This window comes from Acipenser ruthenus, chromosome 3, assembly GCF_902713425.1.
Source record: "Acipenser ruthenus chromosome 3, fAciRut3.2 maternal haplotype, whole genome shotgun sequence".
Lineage (NCBI taxonomy): Eukaryota > Metazoa > Chordata > Actinopteri > Acipenseriformes > Acipenseridae > Acipenser > Acipenser ruthenus.
In genome coordinates this window covers 84,802,702-84,830,273 of record NC_081191.1, presented here as the reverse complement: position 1 = coordinate 84,830,273, position 27,572 = coordinate 84,802,702, and the positions used below count along the sequence as shown (strand labels likewise).

General features: G+C 38.4%; 1 protein-coding gene across 8 annotated transcripts; it reads right to left on the bottom strand.

The window, feature by feature from the left end:
• Positions 1-640: 640 nt before the first annotated feature.
• On the bottom strand, positions 641-11,531 carry LOC117394823 (NACHT, LRR and PYD domains-containing protein 3-like). 8 transcript variants are annotated; one of them, XM_059017869.1, is made up of 8 exons: positions 11,346-11,531; positions 10,603-10,665; positions 8,716-9,940; positions 7,645-7,984; positions 4,959-6,603; positions 3,908-3,994; positions 2,328-2,495; positions 641-1,763 (listed from the first exon to the last, which is right to left on the bottom strand). In XM_059017869.1, exons 4-8 carry the CDS (start codon positions 7,955-7,957, stop codon positions 1,655-1,657), a joined length of 2,322 nt encoding a protein of 773 aa, XP_058873852.1. In that variant the 5' UTR covers positions 7,958-7,984; positions 8,716-9,940; positions 10,603-10,665; positions 11,346-11,531; the 3' UTR covers positions 641-1,654. The 8 variants fall into 8 exon arrangements, with proteins under 8 accessions (XP_058873852.1, XP_058873858.1, XP_058873874.1 ...); XM_059017875.1 differs by having other exon boundaries at positions 9,769-9,940; XM_059017891.1 differs by lacking the exon at positions 8,716-9,940 and having other exon boundaries at positions 10,598-10,665.
• Positions 11,532-27,572: the final 16,041 nt, after the last annotated feature.

Sequence of the window (27,572 nt, the reverse complement as noted above, 5' to 3'; positions counted from 1 at the left end):
CTCCAGACTGATTAAGTGTTTGCTAATCATCCACGAAGCCGTCCTGTCACAGGGTTAATAAAATATCAACCTACTCTGAGAAATGTTCCTAAAAGTATCCTTCTGTATATTGTGGCAGCAAGAAATAAAACAGCACTGCATTTCACTTTTTTAAAAGAAAACAAGTCAGTGTTATTTTAAGTTGCAGTTTGAAGACTGGAATTTGAATTCTGGGATTGAAAATGCACAAAGGATTCATTCAGGTAATCCAACAATAAAGCAGGTCTCTCCGAAATGGGAAAAATGGGAGAATGACAAAACACAGCATGAACGGGTTTTCAGGTATGGTCAAATTGTTTACAATTGAAACAGAATGCATGTACAAACTATGATACTGGATCTTTAACAAATAATGGATTTTAAAACACTGTTAAGTACCTCTTAAAATCTTTATTAACTCTGATGGTGTATCCCACCAGGGAGATGTACTGACCAACTTTTAACCATTACAACTGTATATAAAATACAAATACAAATCAATGTTATTAATTTTAAGGTGGCTATAGTAAGATCTGACAGTTCAGATAAAAACCAGGTAATACATACTGTAGAATGACATAACGCCAGCAGATGGCAGCAGAGAACAAAAAGACATGAAAAAAGCTGTATCAAATTCTTTATTTGCCATTAAAAAGTCCATGCGGAAAAAATAAAATTCAAATGCACATAAAATTCACAAGCAGTTGTAAAATATGATATATACATATATATTTTAATGTGTTTATATTAAGTAAAACACACTTGTATTAATCTGCTAAGGACAACACTTGTATTAATCTATTTACACACACACATATATATATATATATAATGCTTTAACACACAGGGACACATACTATTATCGCAAGTCTATTACACAGCAATAAGTAAAATTAAGGTAACAAAAAAGTTTCAATTTGCTTCATTGACAAAAAATACATATTAATATATTTGTGTATTTCTCTTTTCAGAAAAATTGCATTAATTGGAGCATACACTTTGGAGTTAAAGGCTATTTGAATTCCCCCACCATAACTATTATTTTCCCAATATCTGAAACAAGGGGGTTGCTCAAAATCCTATTTAGATTGAACACATGAAATCAATAACACATGACAGAATGTGCAATATACCAGGCCTCTGAAGGTGAAGCCAAGTGCCTTTTATACACAGAAGCGGCATAGTATGACATCTGCATACCCTGGAGTGTGTTATTGCACTATTAAAACTGCTTTTTGTTAGTTTTATTAAACAGAAAACAAAAAACTTTTTGTTAAAAACATTAGATTTTAAAAAAGCCTGGGGCTTCACAGGCACTCCTGCCGAGGAAGAACAGATCGAGATTTTAAAGAAATGACACTCAAGGAATTTTACATTTTAATTGTATATGATTCCCTTCACTTTCTGTGTTTGAGTAATGAATCATTTCTGTTCTTGAACACCAGTAATGGCGGCATTTTTTTTTTTTTAAAGCATGTTGATCCAAACGCATAAAAACCAGTTAATTTAAGAATGTGATGAGGCAAAAAAAAGGTCTGACCCGTGAAATGCCTATATTGTTAGAATGTTTCTACAGCTAATCACTGATCTTTATTTCCCAATGCCATTTTATAAAACAAACTAACCCACATGGGTTTTACCAGCAGTAATCATTCATCGACCACCGCACTTTAAAACTAGGTTTCACAGATGTCAAATTGTCCAGCCGTTGTCTTCCTGTTTTAGAAAACTTTTCACCATGCAATCTGTAATAAAACAATTAATCTTTTATTGTATTTAAATTTCCAAACAGTTTGTAATCCCTGTTAGCCTGTCTAGATTTGTATCCACAAAAAGCTTGAAGAAATATCTGAAGGCACTGCATGATGGATAGTGCATTAAGTTCTTAACCATTCGTGACTTTTATGTCGGTTACAAGTTGGTTACACTGACATCACTACACGACTGATCATCCATAGGAAGCATTTATAACTGCATATGTAGAAGTTTAGTTAGTATGTGTTGCCCCATTTGAATGAGATGTTAATTGAAGTGCAAAAGAAGAGTTAGGGCTGTCCAAATCTTACTGTACTTTCTATTGGTCTTAATATATTGTACGAATCAGCTAAATAAGGCACACAATAAGTCAACTAGGTAGGTACTGTAACAACCACTGCTTTTAAAACATATTTTAACCCATTGGGTACCACAATCAGAAGTTACATCAGCAGGTTTGTTGTAATACCTGCTAAGAGAACAAGAGACTAATTTAGGATTACCTCATTCAAGGATCACATTTAAGATTTTGGTTTCCTCAAAATGGTACTTACGTAATAGTCTCCAGTGTTGGACAGTTTAGTGTCATATGATGAATGTGTTGTATTGATTTGTCTGTGATTCCACTGCCCCACAAATCCAGTTCTTTAATGGAATTATTTTGTGCTATTGCAGCTGATAGTCCTGGCATTCCTTCATCTGTTATTCCTGTTCCCATAAGGCTGAACATATTAAAAATGTTATTAATGTACAGTTTTGCCAAATAAAGATGATTTATAAAACAAATACTCAAATACAATTATCAATTACTTTGGATAAGCACAAGCTAAAACAATATTTTAACAAATCATTATTCCAACAATTTAGATAACATTCTTTTAAGTGTCAATTGAATAATGTGTCAGGCATTACTATAAAAGGCCATGGCCAAGAAATATATAGTGTTCTGCGGCTGTATGTACTGTATAAAGCATGTTCTAGTCTTTGCATTTGGGGGCAAAACCATAACGCTGTTTTTTTTGTTGTTTTTTTTATGCATTTTTCATGTATCACTGCAAACAAGAAAAATAGTGTTTTTCTGAGGAACTTCCATTTTTAAATGCAGTAAATGTTAACATTAACCAGCCTCTTCAAAGTAAAAAATGCATACATTGTAGTTTTATAAAGATATTTCTTAATTTTGGAGATTACTTATGTACACATAAATAACTCTGATTCTAGGTTATTCCTAGGTAGGTTTTTACAAATGCAATTACTTCTGATCAGTTTCCCCTTCCTCCCATTAGGGCCCTTTGCCTACTTATAGGGCTTCTGATTTTCAGATAAATTAAATCGGTGGATAGCCAATAAACACCGGAAAACACCGGAAAAACTGTGGAAATGGTTAATCTATTCACGTTGACTTTAGCCTTTTCACATTAAAAAAAATAAAACCGACTACAAAAATAATAATAAATACATTTCCCTGTGCTGCTGGGCAATGTCCAGCCTTCCTGACTTGTATCTATCATTGATTAGTTCTGAATACTTTAAACCCGCCCCAACTACTGAGTGACACACATTCCTACATTTCTATTGGAGACTCCGCTTGCGAGATTTAAAACGAGATTACAATCAGGATGGAGGCTTGTTAGTGGGATTTCAAGCTGTATTACAGTTAAGATATGGAGGATTTAAAACAGAATTGTGGCGAAATGTGCAAAAAATGCGTACACACAAAAACCCCATAAGAATGTGCCCGTGACCGTAGGGGTTTCGTTGTGGAAGACAGCAAAGTAAAGAAGGTACTACTTAAGTGTGCAAGTACTGTCGAGTTACTATACATATTTTGACACAAAAAAAACGCTCAAGCATTTTGGAAAGTAACCGAAAACACTAATTTCATACATTATATCAAAAACGAAAGCCCCGAAAAAACCGATTTACATAAAACTCGAAAATAGTTAAAAATAAGCACTGAAAAATACAATTAATAAAACCCAAAAATCAGAAGCCCTACCTACTTATAACTTACTTTATTACTCAAATAGCAAGTTCAATATTCGGGGAAATATGTGAGCATGTGGTTTCAAAAAGATAGTTATGTTATTTTGGAGATTACTTATGTACACATAGTACTTTACAATAGACGTACTCTAAAAACGAGATCTGACAGTCAGTCCGCTGTAGCACAGGATAGAGATGGACAACGCCCTTGTCTCCAATGGGATTCTCGTGAAAACTAAAAGAAAGCAAATAAACAATAAGTGTCCTACACATTTAGTTTACTAAATCATTAATGTAGTCATGAGTAAATTCAGTGCAGAGAGTTACAAATGTAGAGTTGGGAATACAATTAATTATAAGATACAAATAGGAAAATGAACTCTTAACATAATACTGTTGTTAAAATATATATCCAGACCAATAGTTAGCTGTTTAATGCTTTGATTGTGTCCAAATCATGTATAAATAATTTCTATGAAAGTCTACAAAATTCAGATAAATTGCCCCACTCAAGTCACTTCAGCACGACTAATATCTGAAACAGTGAGCTCCTAATCCTGTGACTCCAGGGTACATTACAATGGACTATTCTTAGTTGACATACAGATGTATGTGCATATGATTTCTCATATTGGTCATTGTATTTTTTAATTATTATTTGTTGTCATGAACAATAGTACAGCAATACTGTTGTTATTGTGTTATCAATAGACTTGAAATGTTCCTTTAGGTGCTCTGTGGATCGGTAGGTTAGGTCAAAGTTTGCATTCCTGGTTCCTGGTATCTAATCACTGACCATTGGGTTAAATCTATCATAAGAGAATGGTTTCGATAAGAGGGCAAAATCGCTGATCAATCTAACTGGGTTGTAAAAAACAAGTGAACAATTTAAATAAACACACAAAGAACTTTCACTTCAAGTAAGGGGGGGGGGTGGGGGGGGGGTAAACAAATTGATTGCTTTATCACTTTTTTATTTCATTTTTTATTACATAAGAACATTAGAAAGTTTACAAACGAGAGGAGGCCATTCAGCCCATCTTGCTCGTTTGGTTGTTAGTTATATTGTACAATTCTACAAGAATACAATGTACAATTGTATTCTTTTAATTTAAAAAAAGCAAAAGATCATTAGTTTTTGTTTTCTGTAATCTCCAAAGGAATTTTACTTTACCAATAAAATTATGAACCGTACTTACAAAAGCCGTCCAAACTTGTGTAAAACTGGAGCCAAGACATGTAGTCCATCCGATAGATCTCCTCCTTCCAAATTGAATTCCATATTACAGGGCACATTCCCTTGTTGAAAAACATTTCTGATAACTAGACAGTCCACTTTACTCAGGGGTGTGCTGGGTAATCCAATGCTGGTTGCTGTGGCTAGAGCTTCTTTTGTCACTCTTGCATCATTTTTCTCAAAGAGAGCATACAAAAGCTTCATAAAGAACTCCCCACTCCAGGCGCTTGTGGTATATAATTCAATATTTACTTGCAGCCAGTGATTTGCTTGTGCTGTAGCTGCTGGGCTAAAGGGTCCTATATGCTGTGCTAGTTGATTTTGGGATGAAGGATTGGTAAGCCCAAAGAGAAACCTTAAAGTAATATCAAGGTCATAGAAACTTTCCAAAGTGCAGTTGTCACAAATAAAAAAGGAAAGGGCAGCCAGAAACTCCTGGACAGTAAGATGGATGAAGGAATAAACACTGAAAGTCCCCACTACTTCCTTCACAAGGATCTCGGTGCAGAAGAGGGAGGTCATGTCCTGGAGTTCCAGGCCAGCAGCTTTTAACTCTTCAGGGTAGAAGATGATGCGGTTTTCTTGGACTCCACAAAAGGCTAGCTTAGAGAGCTTTTGGAGACATGCCCTCAGTCCTGCTTGTCCTGAAAAGTTGTGATACTTCACTGAAATGATTATGAAATGTACAAATATCTCTGTTGCTGTCTGAGGGTAATTATTTACAAATTTCCCTTGCTCCTTCAGCACCGTGCAAACAATCCAGCAGAAGATGGGGATGTAGCACATGGTGTACACAACCTCATTTTCCTTAATGTGTTGGAAAGCCTGGGCCGCCACTGCTTCATCAGCAAAGAAATGCTGGAAGTATTCTTCACGGTGCTCTTCAGGAAAGCCAAGGATCTCAAAGCAACCATCTGCCTTGATGACCTTCATCTGTTCTAAGGCAGATGGCCGAGTGGTGAGGATCAAACAGGCTTCTGGCAGCAGCCCCCTTCTCAGCAAGCTAGCAAGCAAGTTATCAATATTTCTTGGTTCATCTGTCTTTGTACACAGCTGATGTTGAAGTTGACAAATAGGAAATCTGAACTCATCAAAGCCATCAATGACAATAAGAATTTTTTCTGGATGCTTCAGTATCTGCCCTATTGAGGGCAGAAGATAGTTATGATTCAGCAAAAGTACATCAACAAGACTTTGCTTCCCAGTAAGGAGGTTCAACTCTCTACACTTCAAACAGAAAACAAAGTCAAAGTTATCTTGGTACAGTTTCCCCAGGGCCCAGTCCATCATGAGTTTTTGCACTAGAGTTGTCTTCCCTACACCTGCTACTCCAAGCAATATGAGGAGCTTGGGATTTTGAAAATCTCCTTTGGTTTGGAAAAGATGCTCCAGGCTCACTTTAGACTTATTTCTAACCATGGCTTTAGCTTGATAGCTGCCTCTTCCCATCAACTCCTGAACAGTGTCTTCAAATGGCTTTTGGTACTCTACCATTAGCAGGGGTGTATAACGCTCTGAAATCAAGATACTTTCCCATGGTAAACTGTTATACTCAACAATCTTTCCATTGTCTCTGATGACACAATGTTTGTGCTTTTTTTTGGCGGCTGTAACATAGAATTATAAGATTAAAAACAATACATATTGTACAGTATAACATAAATTATAGGAATTACAATCACCATGAAATCAAACTCAAATGACCTTCATACAAATTTTAAGGGAAAGGTTAAGGATTCTTTCCCCCTAAATTGACCTTAATTTCCCCATATTTTTCACACACATTTTAAGAGGTGTTAATTCTACCATTTAACTGTGGGATTAAGAGGGTAAAAATCTCCATCCCTTACTTATTGTACTGCATTCCATTTTGGGCACCTATGGTACTTTATTAAAGGCTGCTTATAACAACAAGTCACCAAGGACCACCAAATATTTATCACATGCCTTTCTGTGACAAAGAAAGTTGGCGTGTAATTTTGTTTAGTAATAAAAAACGTATTTTAAATTATGTATTTAACATTTAATCATAATGAGATGATTTCATTCTTTTTCTTTTCATTAAGAATCAAAAAAGTGTGACTAAAGTCATCTCAACTGCCTCTCGATTAATTGGGATAGCCGCTTATTCGAGATATTTTATCTTCTCCCAAAGCATCCGGATAAAGCTGACTGTAATGACCGTGAATAGATTCTCGAAACCACAGTACATAAATATTACATTTTTGTTAAGCAGCTCAAAGTTTAGTCTGACTATAGTTTCAAAATGATCATCCACCTGTACGAATGCGTGATTTCGATTGAAAGGGTTTCCACTCTGATATTAGGCGTGACTGCATTTTAGTAACAGCAACAATGGCTGGTTGAATTGCTCTGTGTTTGATAGAATACATCCAGATTATCCTTTCTATCTTTTCTGGTGTCAAAATGGAAAATGACTTACTTGCAAACGAAAAACAATGGAAGGAAACACAAAAGATTCTACACAAAGTGCAAAGCGATAGAAAGTTAGACCCAGTCACTTTGGATAATTGTTATGGCTTTAATAAAAAGTTTATCATTGAGAATAATGTTTTTGATGTTGTAAACGTTTAGTATATTCAGATGACTGAGTATTTATATGTATGGGTACCACTATATATACCTACTTTGTAGGTCACATAACACATCAGAACCCCCAATGAGCTCTGAAGGCAGTCTGGGGTAATCCTTCTGCACAATTTTTAGCAATTCCAGGAAGACTTGAGCCATCCCATTTCCTTTGTCAATGATAAGGTCGAGGAGGCTCTCAATCTTCTCAGCAGGGTCTTGGATTGCTTTGATCTTGTTGTACTGCAGCCGAGAGATGAGACCCCTTGAGTCAGAGAGTTGCAGAACTGGGCTGGGATCCATGCTTAGAACTTCAATAAGTGTGACTTTCCATTTACGGAGAAGAGCCACTGGTTCCTTTTGGTCTCCCATTCCCCTGGTTTCTTGCACATTAAATGCCTAAACGCAGTAAACAAAAAACGAAACAAAAGTTGTACAGAAAACAAAAACTTTGTACACCAGCCCTTTTTTTAAAATCCTTTTCTAACAAGGTTTTTTTTTTTATGTTGTTGTTATGGAAATTTACCCTGAACGCAAACTGAGCAGTTGTGTGTCTTACTTCTTGAACTAGTATTTCAGGTTTGAGCTGTAATTTGATATAGATGTTGACAGTCAAAAACAGCAGCCTCTTAAATGCCAAGAATGTTTTATCGGTATGGTTATTTTATATATATATAAACAAGCTAAGAAAAAAGTACATTGAAAATAGTGTTTACCTTTCTTGGTAAGCAAAGTAAGTGACAACAAAATATTTGCAATCCAGTTACCATTATCAAATTTTTACTTATATTCAATATTAAACGTAATGGCATACAGTATAGCTGGTCCCTGAATACAGGTACTAGCAAAACTAACCCACCCCACACATTAATTATATGTGGGTATCCCTGGCTCACTACAATCTAGTGTGATAGCTTGTTCCTTTCAGTAGAGCACAGATAGATAGATAGAATAATCCCGTTTAAAGGTGAATGTGACAATGCTAGTTCTCTTTAATGCTTGCCATTATAGTTGCCGTATACTTTATTTTCATTTCCAAACTGAAGAAATGTACATATTTTTTGCAGTAAACATTTATTGAAATTAGGATCAATTAATATGTTACTTGCCCAACAAAGAACATCACTTACCCTTTCAATTTCTGTTTTCAGGCGCTGTTTACCAGTTCCAAATACAGTTCTAAGTCTTTTACAGCAGAGCTTGTACAGCTGGGAGACACCTCTTTTTCATTCAGTGAAAGAGGGAGTGGTTCATTTCTACTGATTTGTGATGTCAATAGTTTAACATGCATATTTTGTAAAGAAAAGCAGGAATGGTATTGTTACTAGTTCATGAAATACAGTACTGTGTGAGCCTCTCATGCATACCAACTTGGAGCATTTTCTGACTGGCACATATAGCTTCAGTGTACAATTTATTTTGGTTGGTCATATAAAGTGATATTTGAGAGCTCTGTATTGACTTGCAAATCAATCATTTAGTTTTCATAATGTGCTGTTGCAATACGTAATGAATTAAATAACTTCCAAAATCAGTATATATTAACGCTCATTCATTCACATCAAAATGTTCCAATATTATGTGTTAATTTTAGGGCTGTCAAGCCATTAAAAAAATGAATCAAAATTAATCTTGAGATTTAAAAAAAATATTCTCAGTTAATCTTGGTTTTAATCGCATATTTCATTGATACAATTACTGCATCCATCTCATTTAAGTTTTTGTTTTATTACTGATGCTATCTGTTTTATTATTATTATTATTATTATTATTATTATTATTATTATTATTATTATCATCCAAAACACAACCCAGCATAACAACCCTGTTGTTAAATAGTTTGAACCAACTGCAAAATCACAATGGAGTCAGTTTATTACTCACCTTACTGCATTTAAAATGATCAGGTTTTTTTTTTACAGTTTCCTTACTCATAAACTGATATTGTTTAAAATAAATGTGGTTATTTAAATAAAACAAAGCTATAACGTTAATGGGTCTGCAGTCAGTAGCTATCGACTTTGCAACAGCACTGGTTTGTACTTCGGTTCATGGGTGTGCAGCGATCCTGAATTTAGCTCGATTCATGGGCTTTCAGCAATCCTGAATTTATGTACTCCGTCGAAACTGACGGGTTTCATTTGTTGATGTATTGTTGTCTGTAGGACAAGAACAACTAATACCTTGTTTCCATGGCCAGCCAACTTGAGTGCGCTCGAATTTGCGTGAATTCTCCCAGAACATGGTGAAAAATGCGACGTTTCCGTGCTTTTCCGAGTTATCACGTGAGTTGGGCAGGAAATACTACCGGCTTTCCCCAGAAATACTTGTGACAAAGGTCAAGACGTAAATTTGCTGCAGACGGTAATAAAGACAAATTGTCAATGATTTAAACAATAAATCCATCTAGATATTCTGCACATATACACACATTGCTCTATATCACTACATATACGTAGGTTTGGTTTAAACATTGGTGGGGACACAATTTTTTAGGGGGGCAGAGTCGCGGTCACTAGGGGGGTTTGGGGGCATGCCACCCCGGGAAGAAATTTTTTAGGAGACAGCTGTTAAATGGTGGACATGAATCGAGGTCAATCTGATTGACATGAAGTTGGCTGGTATACACTTAAAACACTATGATAAAGTGGTCCTCCTGGAAGCTGGTTTGACATCCCTGCTATAGAATTACTAATAACCTGAATTATAACCTATCACAGTCTTACTGTAAGCTACCCATACACCTGCCGCTACAAGCATGAGCACATGCATGCTCACGTGCTCTGCCTGCCTCTCCTGTGTCTGTGCTGCTGCTCGTACCTGGGTGCATTGCTTTATTAACCTGATAAAATAATAAATTGATGCATGTCACATAAAGAGAAAATATATGGATATGCCAACTTTATTTGCTGAGTATTACTATACAGCATTAGCCTACTATCATATCACAATGTGCCTCAAACAATAATATATGTCAAAACTGAGTCTAACACTTTCACTGTTATTACAGACCTCACCTGCGACCCTGTTGCTCCACCTGCCTCTGTACTGCTTTTACCAGGTTGCACTGCTTCATTTGCCTGATAAAATGATAAATTGATGCATGCTGTTTAGAGAGAAAGTATGACTGCTAACTTCATTAGTAAATTATTTTTACATTTGCTATGAGAACCATTATCAATTGTGTTTATTACTTTAACGACATCTTCCTACTTTGACTTTTTGTAAAAAAAACTTCCTTATGTCCATGTTTCTTTTTTTGGCTGCCATTAAGCTTTAATCACCTAGAGCCAAATTGAAGTAATTAGCTAACGTTAGTTGGTTGACGATATCAAAACATCCTCATGCACACTCACACTTCAATTTCACTCAAACTATGTTGCTGACGACCTGACAATACCCCCCGTTTAATTTGACTTTTTAATATGTATTTTTATCACAGCCTATATAATATAGTGCGTTTATTTAGCCGCCTGGATAGTCACACTGTCCATTCAATCAAATACATATACACTGTTCGTGTTCGCTTTTTACACACACGATACAAAAATATCAAGCAAGGAGTAAGTTAGTTACAAAGGGAGGAAGGAGGAGGATAGAAATAATGATGTGACAACGCGTTAACCAATCAACACAAACTAAATATCGAATTAAACTTATCATATTTATTCTTATTTTTAACTAAATGTGAAAATTGTGGCACAATATACACCGTTTAAGAATGACTGGAATTGTTTTTATTTTAAACCCAGAGAATTACCTTTCACTTCCGAGTCCTTGTGCACTTTCGCGTCTCAATGAAAACAACAAACTCTGCTTGGTCGCTGATGTCAGCCGGGCACTGAGTCCGTGTTACAGTGATGCATTATGGAATTTGTAGTTTTCTTGTCTGCTGATTACACCCCAAAACCCCACCAAACACCTACAAATCCCAGGGTGCCATTCTTTTTAAAGCTACCGGTATCTCTTTTTCTCTCTTTAATAACTCGCAGGCGAAATCGGAGTACCGTTTGGCACGTCACTGTTATTATTACTAGTACGTTATTATTCAAACGTTCACCGCGCCCCCCCCCCCCCCCCCCCGAGGGCCTAAGCCAATCAAATTAACGTTTTTTTTTTGGTTTGTTTTCTTTTTGGAGGAGGGAGGAGCAACGAGGGGATCTTGAGAGAGTTAACCCTTTGTGGAGCGGATAAAATGACTTGACAAAAGACGTTTCAGATTTATCAAAATTATTGGTAGGGACGATTTATTCAACGGTCCCTTGACATTGGCAGGGACATGTCAACTACCGTCCCTAGCTAAATCTACGCCGGTGTGTGTGTGTGTATATATATATATATAATTGCATCTGACAAAGTTTACCGGTACCTTAAAATTAAGGGCCATATAAGAACAATAAATACTGTAACTGATTAGAAGGCCTTCTTTGTTGTTCTCCAAGTTGCTGCAGTGACACATTGCAGATTTGTCACTAAAATATTAAAACTTTTTAAAGGGAAAATGCACTCCAACTAGATTGTGATTTTAAATTGAAAGATCTTTAAAAAAAAAAAAAAAAAAAAAAAAAACAACAACAAAAAAAAAACACTACAGCCTGCCCCTAAAAACACATCTGTGACTGCCAAGACTGTCAGGAGGGCGTGGCGGTGAGACAGCCATTCTGTCAATGCAGTAGCACACACTTGTTGTCATTGGCCCTGTCCACACTACATAACCGATCTCGAGAACCGTACTCGAAACCGCTCTAATTAATACAGCTCAAAGCGTCCACACTGAAGTACCGTTTCATGTTTAGTCAGGCTTAATGCGTCCACACACCATTAGAATAGTTCAGTTACAATTCCCAGCAGCGCAATGAACCTTGGAAATTAATACGATAGTATCCCACCATGCACTGTATTTTATTTTAATGTGTTATGCCCCATATTAACAGAGGTCCATATTGCTAAAAAGAAATATAACAAGTATTGTGGAAAAAGTAAATCCCAACTCACACACACAAGTAGGGCTTGAAGTTTTCAGGTTTTATTTTTAATCAGGTCCCTTTTAAACAAACTGATCTGATTCTGTTTTATAATTAAACTCAGAAAAAGCTGTTAATTACAAAACAATCTTTGTTTTTACCTTCATATATTGCCTGCGCCAAATTCTGGTCCTCTTAATTTTATTTCAAACAGCTGACAAATTACGTAATTTGTTCATCCCCGTTCCTACTTTTAACTTGCATTTCATTTTTCAGTCGCCTAATTTAACGTTGTGTTTTTGTTATTTTCCCCACTAGTTTAACAGAGATGTCCTGACAGATTTTTTGAAGCATAAAAATGAATACCTAGTGCGGAGTGTACACTGATAGCAAGTCCTTTAGGCGCCTGCTCTGAGTATTTTGCCAAACATACCACAAAGCATTTTGGGATATTGGAGGATACACAAAAAAATGTAGTTCGGTATTACAGCGTCCACACTTCTGATAAACCGCACTACCTGATGCGATCTAATTAGAACCGGACTCGAGACTACCTCCTGAGGTGGTCTCGAGTCCGGTTCTCGAGTACAGTATTAAATTCTGCGTAGTGTGGATGCAAACCGTATTTAGCACTTTTAAGCCGGCTTAAATGCAACTAATACGGTTTAAAGGCATAGTGTGGACAGGGCCATTGTCTCAGAGAGCAGAGAGTTAAACTTCGACAAACCTGAATGTGCGTCACTTAATCCAACCTGCATATCTTCCAAACCCCACCTGATAGGATAATAATTCAAATAGATATGTCTTCCGGACACATAGCTTTAACAAATTATGTCATTTTTGAGAGTTAGGAATTTATTTTTGTTTTTGAAATACCTACCCAAAAATGTAACGCAAAAACAGGGATTAAGTAGGTGTGGTTTTGTCGAGAATCGGTAAACCACAACCGAAACTCATACACCTTGTCTAAGTCTGGAAATTCAATGGCCGCTTTTCTTAAAAACAAACTGTTATAAAATAAAATCTGCTTTGATTTTTTTTTGTGCCAAATGTGAATAAGTGAATTGTACAATCCAAATAATTATATTTTGTGAGATTTATATAGTATTTTGAGAAATTATTATTACAATTAATATGACAGGTTTCATTGTCTTTTGCAATATGTAGTGATTGTAGAGCTCTGTAAACATAAAACTACTCAGACATACTACAAAAAAGGATATTGCTGCTCTAGAAAGAGAGCAAAGAAGAGCGACCAGAATTCTTCTGGGTTTAAAAGGCATGTCATATGCAGACAGGCTTAAAGAATTGAATCTATTCTGTCTTGAACAAAGAAGACTATGCGGCGAACTGATTCAAGCATTCAGAATTCTAAAAGGTTTTGACAGTGTCGACCCAAGGGACTTTTTCGACCTGAAAAAAGTAATGTTGTTGAAGCTGACACCCTGGGATCCTTCAAGAAGCTGCTTGATGAGCTTCTGGGATCAATAAGCTACTAACAACTAAATGAGCAAGATGGGCCTAATGACCTCCTCTCGTTTGTAAACTTTCTTATGTTCTTAAATATTTTAAGACAGGCGTGTAGTGGACAAAAAGAGGGACAAGACAGAGGAGTTAGACAATTTATTGCATTCATTCACGAAGCTGGTGGAAGACTGAAAGGATTACACAATAAACCGGTTTACTAAAAGAAGCCATCAGACCTATCTACAGTCTAGGTGATTTGTTTAAATTAGCCCTCAGTCAAACCTCTGTATTGTCTCCCCATTTTCTCTATGCAAAACTTATAAATAACTAGATAGATTGTAGTAGACCACGCATTACACTTGTTGCAACCCCCCCCCCCCCTCCCCTCCCCTTAAATGCTTGTTGCTGAGCTCCCCTATGTCCTGCTTGCCATATCCTGCCTGTCCATGTCAGTTGCCCCTCCCTTTCTAATAGATATGTGCCGAAGTCTGTATCTAAGTTTAGTATGCTAAATCAGTTAGCACATGATAAAGTTTGTTCTGATCACACACTGCTTTACTAAGTGGCCCATTTCCAAATCTCCTATACTGCTGTGCTCTGACATTTACCTGCCTTATCAGCAGAAGCCGATGTATACTGTACCTCCGGCTGACCATATACTGCTAAACCAAATAACCAGATAACAGGTGTCCAAATACTTTACAGGGCAGCAGAGACAAATCATTCTACCTGGTCAGCTGTTTCCCATAAAACATTAACTTCCTGAATATTTTTGGTGCCCCTGTTCATTATTTCAGCCCTTCCTTCTTCTCTGCACCCTTTGATTTTGGCAAGTTGCAATCCATAATCATAATAAGAACAACTTGCCAATCAATCTCCATATAGATTTACAAGACACTAATTACTGTAGTTGATGTAGAGTGCAGCTTTTTTTAAATATAAGCAAAGATTAGAAGATAATTTGTTCAAAATAAATTAGAAATAGACGTCTATGCTTTTGCATGTATTAGAAGCATTTCATAGTCTTAATTGGGTATTATGATGTTGGTGGGCACAGACTGCAAGTAAGTTTCTGCTTATAGAATCTCAAGCCAGCACTGCAAAGGAGGGTAAGGCAAGGGTAAAGTAAACAACATAATTTTTTTTACTGCATATACTGCAGTTTTACAGGGATAAATTTAAAGGTCTGGCATCTGAACTCAACAATAATGTGACTCCTGATAAGATAACCGTCCCTCAGTGGTTATCTGTCAGGGAGTCAAGTCATGGTTTTGTACATTCTCCTCATGCTATTTAGATAAACAAAATGTGAAGGATGGGTTGAGAGGGAAATATACCTATATGCAATTACTTCATTAAAACAATCAAGTAGAATCAACACAACATAAAAAAACAACAATTTAGTGAATTTGGTATTTTTCCATTTGTCAGTATTTGAAAGCATTACAAAATTGTAATGTGTTAATCACATTTTATTGTTATTATTCAGTATTAGAAATGTCCAGGATTGTTATGTAACCAGAATGTGTCTGAACATGTTACATTTTCTGGACACTTGCGTTTGGCTTCATAAGAAGATTGGTCTGCATAGTTAACAATCAGAAAGCCCTGTAGTATTCTTGTCTCTAAAACAACAAACTCTATCTTGCAATACCTTGAAAATGACAACAACATGTACATTTTTCAAAAAGCAACAGCAGCAGTAGTTAGATCTGCCACTGTGTAGATCAATTGAATGGACACTAATTTATCAATTGCTTTTAAAAAAGGAACATAACACCATGTAAGTGTTGTTATAAGTTGGTAAAGTAGCATCTAACTTGCAGCAACCTGGTTCTCAACTCAACTGCTCAAGCCCACAAAGCTTGAAGTTTATATTAAAGGCTGTTATCTTCATTGCTATCAATGCCAAAACTTCAGACATTGAAGTTTGTGTCAGAAGTGCACACATGTTACACATGCATCTTTGATAGAGCTCACTAGCGCTGTTTAATAGCATGGTGGTGTTTTTTTTAGTTTTTTTTTTTAGTTCTGCTCTTGATGTTTCAATTCAGTTTCAATTCTCATCACATTCTGTGACTGAAAATCAACAGCAACATGCTGTAGGCACAACAGCCTGCACATACGACTATTGTTACCCTGCAACCTCAAACAGGTGGTATTACCTCCCATTTCCGTTGCACTGTAGATCAGTGGCAACCTTTCACTAACAGTGGGCCGAATTAACATGGCTTGGTGCTGATCTGCCCGGAGGAGGGGGTTGTATGAGGTTTTTAAAAGAAGAAGGCATGACATATAATGTTTATAACAAATATAACCACACAGCATCTGACACAAATGCAGCAGTTGAACTTTTGTTCAGTTTATTGATCATTGATCAAGTTTTTCTTTTCAGGACATACCTCCTCAATTACTTTCATCGTACACACTTTTATGAATTCTCCATCTGTAAAAGGTCTTCCACCATCAGTGATCAACTTTTGCTAGGTTTTGCTCAATGCACCTATTAAAAATATTCTGCGGCTTAGACAAGCCTTTTCTCAGAGCTTCTATTTTGTCACTACTAAGTTGTCCTTCCAAGCAGTCATACTTGTCTTTATGATGTGTGTCGAAATTATGCCTGATAGTGTATTCTTTGAACACTGAAACACTCTCTTTGCAAATAAGGCATATTGCCTTGTCTTTGCATGGCACACACTTGCTGATTCTTCCTGAGCAACATACGAAGAATCCGACCCTTCCTCATCAACTACACCACCCAGCTCCTGGTTCAGGCCCTGGTACTCTCCCGCCTAGACTACTGCGACTCCCTCCTGGCTGGCCTCCCTGCGTCCGCCACCCGTCCTCTCCAGCTCATCCAGAACTCCGCTGCTCGCCTGGTGTTCTCTCTGCCTCGCTTCTCCCACGCAACTCCACTACTTCGCTCACTCCACTGGCTCCCGATCACCTCTTGCATCCAGTTCAAGACTCTTGTACTAGCCTACAGATGCCTTGACCAGACTACGCCCAGCTACCTCCAGACCCTCATCTCTCCCTACACCCCCACTCGACCTCTCCGCTCCTCCTGCACTAGAAGACTGGCTCTACCTCCTCTACGCTCCAATGCCTCCAGAGCCCGCTCCTTCACCACCCTCGCCCTGCTGTGGTGGAATGACCTTCCTACAGATGTCAGGACTGCCCAGTCCCTGACCACCTTCTGGCGCCTCCTCAAGATTCACCTCTTCAGACAGCACCTGTAGAACTCCTCTTTTTTTCCCTATGGACACTCTTCCTTAAATGCGCTTTACTTGCTCTTATCTGCCCCCTATTTTACTGCATTTAATCCTGTACTTTAGAGTACTGTAATCTGTCAAGTGTTATTTAATCTGTAGTATTTTGTATTTAATTATATCCTGATGTAACTATCACTGACACTATTATCTGCTCCGTTACTGAATCGTATTTTGTCATACTTGTACTTGCTAGAACCAAAGTCATTGTATTTATCTTGCTCTTAATTGTATTATTACTTGTACTGTGATTCTTGAAATGTATTTTTGTTTATGACTGTAAGTCGCCCTGGACAAGGGCATCTGCTAAGAAATAAATAATAATAATAATAATTGCACAAAAAAGTAATCATTGGTCCACTGATTGCTGAACACTTAACATTCGCTATTAACTTTCCTTTTCTTCGATGGCTTCGACAGCGACATGGCAGAGGGTGGCTCCTTCACAGAAAAACCAGTGATGAGAGCTAGCACAAGTGGCTCAGCTACACCTGAAATGAATCTCTTTGCTTGGTGTGCTTGGCAGACCAGATGAAATCTCTTTGCATAGGTTGCCGACCCCTGCTGTAGATAACTGGATACTAGTGAAAGGTTTGGAGGGTCTGAAGAGCTGAGCCTGATGAGCTCTTAAACAGTGGGTCAGTTGGGCTCTGATCAGGATAGTCCTTAATAGCCTTTCCAAGTTGTCAGTTTGCCAGCTCTGAGTTCAGTACACAGTCTTGAGGTTACTTTATTTTATTTATTTTACTTTATTTATGTTATTGTGATGTCAATATTGTCTAGCCTTGTATAACTGTTTGCTGATGGTTCTGGTTGGTGAACAGGCTGATAGTATCAAATTACTGTGCTCACAACTTCACTGCTTTTGCTTAGTAAGCACCTGCCAAGTAATCTGAAATGATCTTGGCCACAATTCCCTGAGGTTTGTTTGTCCTGCAATTAACAATGGTCAGTTCATGGGCAATACGAATGTGAAGTTCAACCTTCAAAACTGAAATGTAGATCTATGTATTTTGGATAATGGATGATCTGTGTCATTCGTTATTGGGGCAATAATAATACATATGAAGATCATTAGCATTTTACTGGAAACAGGTCACCATTTTAAACAAACTAAACTGTTTAAATATGCAAAAATATGTCTTAACAGTTTATAGTTAGAGGTTTAGGGGTTGATGAAAGGATACGCGCTAAGTGATTTGCAGGTACAAAATCCCCATAATGCTGCCATAAATCGTGTTTAGCAGCAGTAAAGTCTGATTTTACCTGTCACTAAAAATGTAAAGAATGGTGTTCACCTGATGTTCTGTACCCGCTATCAAATTTATATTGAAATGCATTCAAATGAAGAATAAAGCATAGAATTGGGCGGGATCTGGATACTAAGCAGGTGCAAACTTTATAATGTGATATAAGGATTTTGCCTTGCATTTAGGCAATTGCTGACCCTCCAAAAACTTTACACCTCTTCTACAAGGTGCAAACCATTGTAGAAGCAAGTAATTAAGAGCTGTATAAAAGCACACACGTACAGAGACTTATCATTAGCTTCAGGGTGGTTATTATTATTATTTTATTATTATTTATTTCTTAGCAGACGCCCTTATCCAGGGCGACACACAATTATTAAAACATATCACATTAAACATTATTTCACATATATAACATTATTTTTACATACAATTACCCATTTATACAGTTGGGTTATTACTGGAGCAATCTAGGTAAAGTACCTTGCTCAAGGGTGCAACAGCAGTGTCCCCCACTGGGGATTGAACCCACAACCCTCTGGTCAAGAGTCCAGAGCCCTAACCACTACTCCACACTGCTGCCTGGTATACTTCCTAATGCAGCGACACTTGGCTCTTGTTGAGGAGAGGCAGGGACACATTCGGAGGAGAAGGGCAAGACGAAGAAGACCCTGCATATTCAATCCCAGGGTCACTTTGTTTGGGATGCCAGAGGATGCGGTGCTAAAACATTATCATCTCACTCTGCAGGTCATCCTAGACCTAATAGTTAAATTGAGGGATGAGCTAAACCCCAATGTCAATCTAGGGACCGCTATCCCTGCACATGCGAGTGCTGTGTTCAATGCACATGCGAGTGCTGTGTTCAATGCACATGCGAGTGCTGTGTCCTCAGCACATGCGAGTGCTGTGTTCTCTGCACTACTTAGCCTGTGGTTCCTTTCAGACCACAGTTGGAATGTCTGGAGGGATAGCCCAATCAACCTTTTCCAGAGTGCTAGGGAAATGTCATGCTGAAAAGGGCAGGTCAATACATATAATTTCCTAAGGGTACTTGGATAACTAATGTTGGATGAGGCTTTTCCAAACAACTCAGTTTCATGCTGAGTAACCTCAGCCGTAAGGACTCAGCTCCTCAGAAAACGTTTCTTTTTTTCCATGTGCCAAGAGGACTTTGCTGCCCTTCCTCTGACACATTTATTTTGCTTTGTATTTCCGTGCTCCATAAATGTCATACAGCGACTACTGCTCTCTGTACTCCTATCTCTGCAAGTGCGGCCGCTAAATAGACAGATGAGCTCATTGAGACACTCATTATGATAACTGCAGATCATTATTTGTGTGTAATTGAGTAATTTGCACTGCTCTTAAGCTTACATAATTGCATGGCCGCAATGCAATTTGATTTTTGCTTCCTCAGTTATTTGCACTGCGTCTAAACTTACATCACCCCCTTAATGTCATAACTTTGTTTTTAGTTTTGTTTTTGTCATATCAGTACCATTTTTTAAAATTTATTTTTAAACACTATCTGCCAACAGTTCTGGACAATTAAATTGTACACTATATATATATATATATATATATATATATATATATATATATATATATATATATATAATTTTTTTTCCTGGACCTACTGTATTTGATCTCATCAGATAAAAAAAAAAAGAGCAGTTCTGGCTAAACATTTAAAATATGCGTTGGTTGTCAGAGACTCTGATTCAGAGTGTACCATCAAAACTGGTATGTAGGGAATTTGACACTGATTTTCTTGTTCCTAGTGCCTATTCAATGGAAAGACCAATTAGATTTCCCCATGGAAAATCGATTGCTTCATTGGTGCCCAGTCACCAAAATCAGACCGGTCAGCGCCATTTAAGCATTTTCATAACAGATCGATAAAGATTCTTAAGTTAATTCTTAAGTCAAGGTTCTGCCTCTAGGAAAAAGTACCAGAATGGTGTTCCGGCGCGTTCCGGCTCAACTACACCAGTGCTTATCCTTGCTTGTTTGCTGTTAAAATGCTATCCTGTTATAACACAACCTGTTATAGTGCGGAATTGGTTATAACACTGTAAGGTCGTGTCTCCCATTTCCCCCTTAATACAATTTGATCCTCAAATGTTGGGTGAACGTTCCCAGACCTGTCTCCCTTATTTGCCAGGACTCTACCGTTTTTTGGACACATCTCCTGGACAACTCCTATATTTTGCTGAAAACTCTACTGGTAAACCTTGTTATGTCACCAAACCATTAATTTCTGCAAAAGGCATGTTCAGTTTGTGGTTACTGCAATCCCTGTCTTTACCTAGCAGGATTTAGGACCCAGGGGAGCCCTGTCGCAGACATGCATTTAGTAGTTGACCTGAACATCTACAATGGCTGTGTGTGCAATAAGCCCTCCTCGTCTGGTAAAAAAAAAAAAATATTGATCCAAATTTCAAGCTTCTTGGACCACAAAACATATTCTCACATAATCCTAAGAAACATTGGAAAAATACATTCTGTCTGTAAACCATGCAAGACTGATTTTAATGGTGGGACATGGGAGCAAGAATGATGATGTGTATGGTAAGCACGAGAGATTACAAAAACGTCAGTGGCGCTCAGAAAACCAGCACTTCAGTAACATATTTTGTTGCCAAAGGAAAATGGAAATCAAGAAAGTTACAGATGTGCTCAAATTTGTTGGTACCCCTCCACAAAAAACGAAGAATGCACAATTTTCTCTGAAATAACTTGAAACTGACAAAAGTAATTGGCATCCACCATTGTTTATTCCATATTTAATAGAAATCAGACTTTGCTTTTGATTTTTTATTCAACATAATATTGTAAATAATAAAACAAATGAAAATGGCATGGACAAAAATGATGGGACCGCTAACCTAATATTTTGTTACACAACCTTTAGAGGCAATCACTGCAATCAAACGTTTTCTGTAGCTCTCAATGAGACTTCTGCACCTGTTAACAGGTAGTTTGGCCCACTCTTCCTGAGCAAACTGCTCCAACTGTCTCAGGTTTGATGGGTGCCTTCTCCAGACTGCAAGTTTCAGCTCTTTCCATAGATGTTCGATAGGATTCAGATCAGGACTCATAGAAGGCCACTTCAGAATAGTCCAATGTTTTGTTCTTATCCATTCTTGGGTGCTTTTAGCTGTGTGTTTTGGGTCATTATCCTGTTGGAGGACCCATTACCTGCGACTGAGACAGAGCTTTCTGACACTGGGCAGTACGTTTCGCTCCAGAATGCCTTGATAGTCTTGAGATTTCATTGTGCCCTGCACAGATTCAAGGCACCCTGTGCCAGGCGCAGCAAAGCAGCCCCAAAACATAACCGAGCCTCCTCCATGTTTCAATGTAGGTATGGTGTTCTTTTCTTTGAAAGCTTCATTTTTTCGTCTGTGAACATAGAGCTGATGTGACTTGCCAAAAAGCTCCAGTTTTGACTCATCTGTCCAAAGGACATTCTCCCAGAAGGATTGTGGCTTGTCAATATGCATTTTAGCAAATTCCAGTCTGGATTTTTTATGTTTTTCTTTCAAAAGTGGAGTCCTCCTGGGTCTTCTTCCATGGAGCCCACTTTCGCTCAAAAAGCGACGGATGGTGCGATCAGAAACTGACGTACCTTCACCTTGGAGTTCAGCTTGTATCTCTTTGGCAGTTATCCTTGGTTCTTTTTCTACCATTCGCACTATCCTTCTGTTCACTCTGGGGCCGATTTTCCTCTTGCGGCCGCGCCCAGGGAGGTTGGCTACAGTTCCATGGACCTTAAACTTCTTAATAATATTTGCAACTGTTGTCACAGGAACATCAAGCTGCTTGGAGATGGTCTTGTAGCCTTTACCTTTACCATGCTTGTCTATTATTTTCTTTCTGATCTCCTCAGACAACTCTCTCCTTTGCTTTCTCTGGTCCATGTTCAGTGTGGTGCACACAATGATACCAAACAGCACAGTGACTACTTTTCTCCATTTAAATAGGCTGAATGACTGATTACAAGATTGGAGACATGTGTGATACTAATTAAAGAAACTAATTAGTTTGAAATATCACTATAATCCAATTATTTATTATCTTTTCTAAGGGGTACCAACAAATGTGTCCAGGCCATTTTAGAATTGCTTTATTCTATGACATACCAAAGGCATGCAAGTATACATGATAAAATAGCTTTTAATTTCACCACTTTTCAGGAGGAATGAAGCATTATTTCAATGAGCTGTAAGGGTACCAACAAATTTGAGCACGTCTGTACATATGCACAGACCTTTGCATGCTGTGACTAGTTCAGCAAATCTGTAGTAGACATGTTCCCAGACTCACACATTGCAAAGTATTCTGCAGGAAAGTCTAAAAGGCAAACAAATAGTGAAAGATCAGTTATTACACTTTCAGCATCAGCATTGCTTTAGAAATTCAGATTGATTGATACTATGTGTTTATATACATCAATAGTGTGTTCATTTAAAATAGAAGATAGTTGTTGTGCATTTTAGCTTTTATATTTATTTATTTTTTATAATGGACTTGTTGAATTTAGATTTTTTTTTTCTTAAAGTAGGTGCCATAGCTCGTCCGTTGATGATGAGGTAAACTGCTGTATTTAGATGGTGTTATTGAACTTACCATATGGTGTCATAGAATGTTTTGATACATGGCTGCATTCATTCGATACTCAATCACAACGAATGTGCCTTTTTTTTTTATCTCCAAACATACTGTGGTCCATTTTGGGGGAAAAGTTATTTTTTAGTCTCATTGGACCAAATAATTTTGTTGAAGAATGCTTCAGATAACTGTTCATATTTCTTGGCAATTTTTAGATGGCTTTTCTTCTAAATTTTCCTTACAAGTGGTTTGCAGTGAGGTCTATGTGAATATAATTCTTCTGTGTTCAGGTGCCTTTGTACAGTTCTTTCATGCACTATTATGCTAGATGCTTCTAAATCTTTCTTTAAGTCCTTGGCTGTTAACCTTGGATTTTTATTTGCTGCTCGGACGATTCTCTTACCTGCTGTACCCGTAATTTTCTTTGGACATCCACTTCTTTCAAGCGTTTCAGTTGAATTTGTTCAATGCAAATCAAAACATGTGCTCTATGCCCTGTATAGAGTAGCAAGACCTTAGATAGTATTAATATCACCTGGTGCTGGTGGAGATATTTTCAAAACCATTTCATAATAACAAATAAAGCGTGAAGTCTTGCTGGGAATGGGTTTTCACACACCTGAAATTAATCTGAGCTATTCAAAGACACCCAGCAGTGAGATATAATGACTAACACCAGTTAAGAGCCTGTTACACAGCAACACAATTCAGAAAGGAGAAGATTCACTCCAACATTTCCTCAAACACTGAGTTACAACATGAAGACTCAATTAATTACAGTGCTAGATAGAAATCAATGTCTTTAGAACTTCTTTCACGACCCAGCTAACCCAGCTTCCAGATAGGAATGGAAGTGCCCTATCTGAGCCCTAGATACAAGTAAGTGAAACAATAACAACATCAAAACAATAAACACAGATGAATGTGTAAGCCCCACCAGTCACTTCACACTAGCAATGCAGGAAATCAGTAGAAGAGTAAATCATATTCTGCCTTCTAGGTTCTAAGCATTATTTTTTTTATTTGACCAGTTCACATTGGTTTACATGCAAAGATAAACATAAGTCTTACCTTTTTGTTACGCTATTTTGGTAGTATCTTTAAGGCAATTTGGGTTTACATGTATTTTTTGTTTAGGGAGAATTCAAGTGACCCAAGTAATATTCCAATACAGGAAGCTGTATTTTTAGATTGTGTTGAATAACCACCAAGTGCAGCCTGCCTCATTTGGCCACCAATAAATAAAATAAAAAAGCAAGGAAAACAAAACAAAAAGCAAGAGATAACGCTACATAAATACCAAAAAAATACCAATATTCCATAAGAAAGCGACTGTACTATCCATATATTATTTTCTAAACATTTTTTGACTGCATATATATTTATGTACATATTACACGCACATACATATTGTACATACAAATAGTTTGGCCCTTAAAGTTATTTTTAATGTAATTTCTTTTCACAATTCAGCACATTTATGTGACTTAAACTGATGAGCAACAATTTAGGTTATCTAAAATTGTAAACATGTATGATTTTGTGGGTGAACTACAGTTTGTCTTGTTCTTAGTGATTTGTGCGGTAGTCACAGCATTGACAGTGTACGAAAAGGGCTATAAAGGGCTGTAACCAGGAGGTCCCCGGTTCAAATCCCAGCTCAGTCACTGACTCATTGTGTGACCCTGAGCAAGTCACTTAACCTCCTTGTGCTCCGTCTTTCGGGTGAGACGTAATTGTAAGTGACTCTGCAGCTGATGCATAGTTCACACACCCTAGTCTGTAAGTCACCTTGGATAAAGGCATCTGCTAAATAAACAAATAATAATACCATTTTTTGGCATTAAATGGGCATGCGTACCACATTCTGATGATATACTATTTTTTGGCCCTACACCGTAGCCTATACAAGTTCAACACATTCCTCAGTAGGTGCTAATACTCCCGGGCATGATTTTTTCCCTCACAGCTTAGTGTTGTGTATGTGTGTGTTTTTTTTCTACTGCTCGCAGTTAAAAAAAAAAAAAAAAAAAGGGAAAGGGAAAGGGATCCAACTCTGCTATAGCCTGCTGTTGATTTGACGCCGCCGGTTTGTCTCAGCCCACCTCCTCAGCATGTTTTAAAAAATAAATATATATATATATTACAGCTCCTGCCTGGCGTGGTACCTGTGTCTTTCTTATTACTGCTTTACAGTGAAAAAAAAAAGAGAAAAGTTCCCTTTCCAAAGTACTGTCTGTAGACCATGCTCCACTCTGCTGCAAGTTACGCGCTGCCCGGTTGTGTGACTGCACACAATCCAAACTAGCCACCCTGCCTATAGACGGTGCTCCCCTCTGCTGTAACCATGCGCTGCCCGGTTGTGTGACTGCACACAATCCAGACTAGCCACCCTGCCTGTAGACGGTGCTCCCCTCTGCTGTAAGCTACGCGCTGTACTGGTTGGGTGACTGCGCTCGGTCCAGGCTAGACGCCCTGGCCCGGTACCCTCGGTGCTTGGTGCCCTTGGTGTCCCAGATGCTCTCAACGCCTCAGTGCCTCGGTGCTTGATGCCCGCGGTACTTAGACACTCCCTGCATCAGTGCCCTCGGTGCCCTTGTTGCCCATGGTGCCCTCGACACCTCAGAGCCACGGTGCTTGACGCCCGCCGTGCTTAGATGCTCCCTGCATTGGTGCCCTCGTTACCCATGGTGCCCTCGAGGCCCTCGACGCCTCAGAGCCTCGGTGCTTCGGCTCCTTGGTGTTTAGACGCTCCTTGCATCGGTGCCCTCACTGTCCTCGATGCTGCCGACACCTCAGAGCCTCAGTGCTTATCCCACAGTGCTTTAACACTCACTGCATCAGTTCCCCTCCCTGCCCGCGGTGCCCTCGATGCCCCCTGTCTGTAGGCTGTGCCTAGGTTCGAGTACGCTGCTCCAGTTCTCTGGCTTCCAAGGATAAGCCCTGGGCGTCTTGGCAGGTAGCCTCCTGTACTCTGGTACGTGAGAGATCGAGACGCTGGCGTCAGCCCGTGACTTACACGGTGACTTGGACGGTTCCGATCCCTACTGCCTCGCGTAATGACCTGAGGTACTGCCTTCAGGCTTCCACGACAGCTAACAGCCAGGCCTACCAGCAACGATGGGAGGGCGCCAGACGTGGGATTCCAACAGTTCCAATGCTGCCCCAGGCAGTCCCCACAACGGGCTCCGCCTCAGCCTCAGCAGCCCCAGCACGGTTCCTGAAGGCTTGCGGCTCAGGCACACTTGCACCTCAGACACTTGGGTGCTCGCCACCGTACACAACGGTTATGCACACCGTCACATTCTCCGGCCGGGTGACTGGTTTAATATTGTGCACTTAAAGGACTCATATTCATGTTCCTATTCCTATTCGTCCCGCGCACAGGAAATACCTCTGCTTTGATTTTGAAGGAAGCGTCTTCGAGTTTTCCATGCTGCTATTCGGCCTCTCTTTAGCCCCCCCGCACGTTTTCAAAGTGTGTAGATGCCATCCTAGCCCCTTGCGGCTGCAGGGGATCAGGGTGTTGAATTACATGGGTGACTGGTTGATCTGCTCCCAGTTGCAGGAAGGGGCAGTGGCCCACAAGGCAATAGTGACGGAGCATCTGTCGAGGCTGGGTTTCACCCTCAACGATACCAAAAGCCGATACCATATATCCAGATGTGTATTGATTGATCAAATCAACCCCTTGGTTTCAAGCTGCTAAATGTTGACATCCTAAAATTGGAAACTCCAGTATGGGACAATGAACCATCACCATGGACAATTCTCTGACCTGTAACAACTGCCACATCAGTATATCATTATAATAATATTTTCAGCATTTGTCTTTAGTTTAATTTGGCTCAGAGGTTTGTTTAGCCCACCTGCATACCCATCCCTCAATACATATTAGTTTTCTGGTCCTTTTGAACTTGTTTGATAGACAGGAAGAGAATACCACCATGTAAAACTGTCAATTTACTCATAAATATATAACTTGTAAACCACATTCAATTAAAATGAAATAGGAAAACATAACTGGTCATCTTCATTTTCATTGGCCAGCGCCACTGTCTAATTTTTTTCCACCACAAAATTAAGCAAATATTATTTGGGATGGCGGAGGGGGGGTCTATGTACGTAAAATAGAATTTTGCAAACCAGTTCCTTTTATATGTATTATTGCACATTACTAGTAATTTAAAATTAGCAAAAAATAAACCCATCTGGATTTAGGTAGAAGTCATAGTAGACGTTAGCTTTCTGTCGAGCAATTCTACCACAACCCACACAAACCTTTTCTTAAAATAAACTGAAACCAAGGGATAAAGTCTGGACTAATTTAAAACAACATTATTTGTAACAGTAAAACAGGAAATGGGAACGACTAGAAAATTATATCTTATAGTATGAAAAACAAAAAAAAACATATTTT